Raw genomic sequence first — 5,000 nt, forward strand, 5'->3', positions numbered from 1 at the left:
TGTTATTTTTATACGACTAGCTTTGCCCTTAGAAATATCAAGGTTTGTAGCCGAAGTATGGCTCCATTAAGACAGCTGAGACAAGTGTAATGGGCCATTTCCAAGTTCGTGTCTGCCTCCCCTTGAAGGCGAATCTAAGTGCCAATTTTTTTTTTGGTAATTAGTTCTACTTCACATACGAATGAAATAAGAGCAAGAGCCTATGGGTAGCCTACACTTTGTTCAAAGGAATTTTACCCAATTTCCTTTAAAATTCACAGTATTTCAGTGATGTTTTATTTTACAATATCTTGTTCAATTCCATACTCTGAAGTCGAAAGTCCACATTCCATGACCCAACCATATGGTTCAGTGCGATTGTAGAATTGTTGTTCATATTTAAACCTATTTTGAAAAAATAATGCTTTACAACTTTCTACGATGGTATCTAAAAATACTTTTTCTTAACGATAGTGGGAGAATAAGAAAATTACGTAATTAGACTGGTAAGACGTGTTACCAAGTCATACGATGACTGGAATATTGCATTGCATGCAACGAAAACGCAAAACTTGTTTCCAGTCACGCACACAATTCTCTAACATACATTTCCCCGTTGATCTGTTGCGCAGTGCATCCGTGGTTTTGTGGTCATGGCCATTGCCTCTGAATGAGAGGATACAGAGTTAAATTCCCACTTAAGCTGCCTTCTACGGGGCAAAGAAATCTTATGAATGCGCAAAAAAAAAAACAAAAGTCTTAAGTCCAAAAACTGAGTCAAATCCTATACTTTGTTCCTCGAACAAAGTAAAAACTTTGCACTTAGACTCGTCTTGAAGAGGAGGCAGATCTTAACTCGGAAATGGCCTATTGACGTGAAATCACGTCAAACTGAATCTCCAAGATCCTGATCATGATATGTCAAACTGAATTGCCACGATCCTGTATAATTTAGAGTCCTCTAGGAAAAAAAGCAACAATAGAGCCATGTTCAATAAATAATTCAGGAATTTTATCTCTTAAGAGAAAAAGGAATGGGTCCAATATTGAGCCCATTGAAGCATAGGATGAAACTTGAAGCCAGTCACAATAGATGCCTTGGAGTACTACAAATTGATATCAGTTGAAGAGGTAGCTGTAGAACCACTTAAATAAATGACCTCAAGTTGTCACAGGAGCTTCACAACAAACAGCCAACAGACCTTAAATAATACCTGATTGATTACAAATACAACAACAAAGAGTTTAAGATTTTAAAAGCATTTACCTCAGCTGTTAGTACACTGTTAATCTGATCAGCATCAGAGGTTTGTACTTGCTCCTGTGACAATGTAAGTTGCTCTTGAAGAACCTATATCACCATTGATTGAAAAGAAAAAAATGTGTAACAAGAAAGTTCCACTCAGACTGTCACATACTCTTAAGGGGCAATCAAACAAACAAGGTGAAAGACTTCACTTCTAATTTAATGTCTGGCCATTCTTGTACAATGCAGAAAGCAAGAGATCAAAATTGACTTATGACTTCCTGTTTGAGATGAGAAGGATGAGGGCAACCCATAGCATTGTTCTATTTAACTACTGTATCTACCTTCTCCCTACGAAGCCAGCACAGAGTATTAAGAGCTGAATTACTGAAGTTCCTATTACAAACTCTGCAATGAAATGGATTATTTTCACCCACATAGCCACTAACCACAAATGCAGATTTCTTGAAAGAATAGTGTTTCTGATTGATGTTAAATAAAACATAACATACATACAGCAATAAATAAGACGAGTTTGCAAGTTGTACTTTGTTCATCATTTTTAGTTTAAGGCACCTATCTCCCCATCCAGGAGATCTGGTGACGTAATTCAGAGGACTGGGGAGAAAACTTTTAACGCAGTATCCCACAACTGAGCGCGGCCGTATTTTCGAATTCAACATGGCAGAGGCGAGGTTAGATCTTGTCGGGTCTACTTGAATGTTCATTCAGTAACAGGAAATGTGATAGACACGTAATGATCTGTTGAGTTTTGGCGATGGCAACACTGCAGGGAGTTTGGAAACAACACCTAAGGCCGCGCGCGGTTGTGGGATACAGCATTAAAATTTGTCTCCCCAGTGCTCCGAATTACATCACCAGATCACCTGGATTGTTCTTGGGTTATATCAACTAGGCTACATGTCACAAGAATTTAAACACTCCACAGAAATTAGTAGGAGTATAATTTCCAGAGGATTGTTTTGGAACACCAACCATAGCTACATTGCTAGAATATGCTTGCCTGTATCTCTTTATCTTTTTGCAGCTGCACTTCTTGCGAAGCCTTCAATTGATTTTCAAATCCAGTCAACGTGTCTTCCAGCTCAGACACCCTGGAAGTTGCCTCTTGAAGCTTAGCAGTCAAAGAATTCAAGGAGTCTGCTGCTGCCAATCCTTTCACTTGTTCACTAAGCTGAGATGATTTGGCTTCTTCTGCTCTTAGCAGCTGTGTCATGTCGTTGAGATCATTTTGCAGCGAAGAATTTTTTGCTTGAGATGTATTGAGTTCTTCATTGACTTCAGCCAGTCGTTTTGATAACACAGCCTCTGCTTCTTTCTGTATGCAAGAGTAATAGGTACTGTAATTATGCCAATACTTGCCCCATAGTGAAACTGACTATAACAATAATTTTAGTAATCACATGAGCAACCTTACAGAAACAACAAAGTTAAAGTTGCAGTGTATTGCAACTACCGCAGTTTTTTGGATACAAGGTGGACTCAGCTATAAGACACACCTTTAACTTTCGAACTTGATGGGATTTATGTCATCAAAATACATGGAACAGCAGGGTGAGACGAAATTCCTAGCATCAGCTTGCCCTTCAGGCAAGCTGTAATTTCATCTTACTAGCTCAGGTCTCTGAGGAGCTAGCCCAAAAAAGATCTGTATTCTTTCTTTTTCTCTTTCAAACTGTCTGCTAACCACTTACGTCTGCGCAGAAATTTGTATCCGAGAAAAAAAACAACCAACAATGCCACACTTGTGTTCAAGTGATGCTTGCCTGTCGGGCAACCTACGATAAGAAAGCGCTAGCCCGAACCGTCTTTCCCCAGGCTCTCAGACAGCGTTTTTCTCATGCCTTGATAAGACGCATCTCAAATAGAGGAATTTAGTTTAACTCATCACTAGTTATACTGCCTCAACTGAAGATTGCAGTGTAAGTCAAGAAAAGTGGCAGAACGAAATTCAACAAGAACTTAAAGAAAAACCTTTAAATCCTGCTGTTATTAGTACTTTCTTTCGGGTGTTTTTGTTGTACAATGCTGAGAATCGAAGGCCATCATCACGAACGTTGGTGTGAGAAATTGCAGTAAGGGGAAGACTGGGATGAGTTTAACATACAAGATGGCAGCAAAGGATCGAAGAATCATCCTTGCACGAGTTTTCTTCAAGGAGATACTCGGTTATAAGACGCACCTTGAGTTTACATCACATATGGGGCCCACAAGAAATTTCTTTGAGAAAAAGTGATGCGCCTTATAACCGAAAGAACATGGTACAGTTGATGACAAATGGTTTGGATTGCACCCCTGGTGAAAGCTATGCAAAGAATAGTCTGCTAAAATCTGTTCTATTCAAAATCAACAACTGTTTAGGGTTTGCTTGTCACAGTATTGCTGTAAACAGAGCATTAATAATAATTATTCAAATGGAGCATAGATAATCCAAGCTTGAACATAAGGGTGCAACTGTGCTGCACATTACACTAAAAATTTTAAAAAAGACCATCAAGCAAGTATTGCAAACTAAGATATAATCACCAATACAATGCTCACTTTAATTTTCTTTTATCATCAACCAAACCAAAACCAAACATTCATGTATCATATGGGCAGTTCAAAGGAACGTGTAGTTTGATGTACTGAACATCATTACAAATGTATCAATTAATGCTGTAGTATCAAAAGGAATGTTTAGGACATCTCCTTACCACACTATTCTGATGAATCGTCAACTGTCTTATTTTCTCTTCAGCTGACCGACAATTTGCCTCACTTTGCGTCAGTTGCTCTACTTTACCGGCCAGATCTCCTTTTACATGCCGATATGACTGTTGCAGCTTGGTCAGCTCTGCTGTAAGAGATTCTTTATCTGCATTTCTGGAAAACAAAACACATGTCAGTAACATCTAGCTAAAACAACAGCCACTGTAATTGGACTCACCCAGGCTCTACTAAATATGTTACCCGAGCTTGTTCCCTGAGCTTGAGCAATGTCGCAGGCATAGTTTGCATTCATTCTGTACTCTGCTTTAGGGGCTTCATCTCTAATGCCAATTTTTCCATATACACTGATTCTCCCTCAGCAACCCATACATGGAATTAACACCAGTTATATCCCAGGGTCAAGAAAAAAAACACACAGAAGTTTCTAAAGGCCCTTAAATATGCTCTGCACTTGACCCTGTTAAGCTGGATAGTTGCCAGGTGACTGTAATGTGAATACTGAGACAGATACTAGCCAGAACAGTTCATCATTATGATACCATGACAACTCCCAATTAGATAGTCTCAGACAAAGAGGATACTCTTCAACTTACAGTTGTGCTGCTCTCATGGAAGCATTTTTAAGTTGGGCATTCTCCTGAAAATAAAGACAAAAAAAACTCCAAGATAAGACAAGAGGCCTCAATGTTGTGACTGCTACATTCCCATTTTAACAATATCAGGGATCAATCTGCTGAGGCCTGCTGTTGTCCAACAATAATTGCCTGAAACGCTGAGCAAAAGCATTGTCATTTTCAAGTAGCCTGTTTTGTTGACCTGTATCCTTTTTGCATGAAAGAGTGACATTCTACCTCTTGTAGTCGCTGCATACTGCTCATGGAAGACGATGCAACCACTTCCTGCAATTGTCGCATCTGAGATTGCACAGTTTGCAACTCTACTGCATGGTTTTCATGAGAAGCTTGCATGCGTGCCTGAAGAGCTTGGATCTCTTGAGTCTAGAACGAAAGTGTTGCAAAAAATGATGCCAGGCTTTTTACTC

General features: G+C 39.2%; 1 protein-coding gene across 8 annotated transcripts in view; it reads right to left on the reverse strand.

The window, feature by feature from the left end:
- Positions 1 to 5,000, reverse strand: part of LOC137980469 (ribosome-binding protein 1-like) — a 39,873-nt gene that overhangs the window by 27,858 nt on the left and 7,015 nt on the right. For all 8 annotated transcript variants that reach the window (XM_068827924.1, XM_068827925.1, XM_068827920.1 and 5 more), the window contains exons 6-10: positions 4,810 to 4,956; positions 4,552 to 4,595; positions 3,943 to 4,111; positions 2,250 to 2,564; positions 1,247 to 1,330 (exon numbers count right to left, since the gene is read on the reverse strand). In XM_068827924.1, coding sequence (XP_068684025.1) covers positions 1,247 to 1,330; positions 2,250 to 2,564; positions 3,943 to 4,111; positions 4,552 to 4,595; positions 4,810 to 4,956 — 759 coding nt within the window. The remainder of the gene's footprint in view (positions 1 to 1,246; positions 1,331 to 2,249; positions 2,565 to 3,942; positions 4,112 to 4,551; positions 4,596 to 4,809; positions 4,957 to 5,000) is intronic.

The sequence above is a fragment of the Montipora foliosa genome, chromosome 12, assembly GCF_036669935.1.
Source record: "Montipora foliosa isolate CH-2021 chromosome 12, ASM3666993v2, whole genome shotgun sequence".
Classification (NCBI taxonomy): Eukaryota; Metazoa; Cnidaria; class Anthozoa; order Scleractinia; family Acroporidae; genus Montipora; species Montipora foliosa.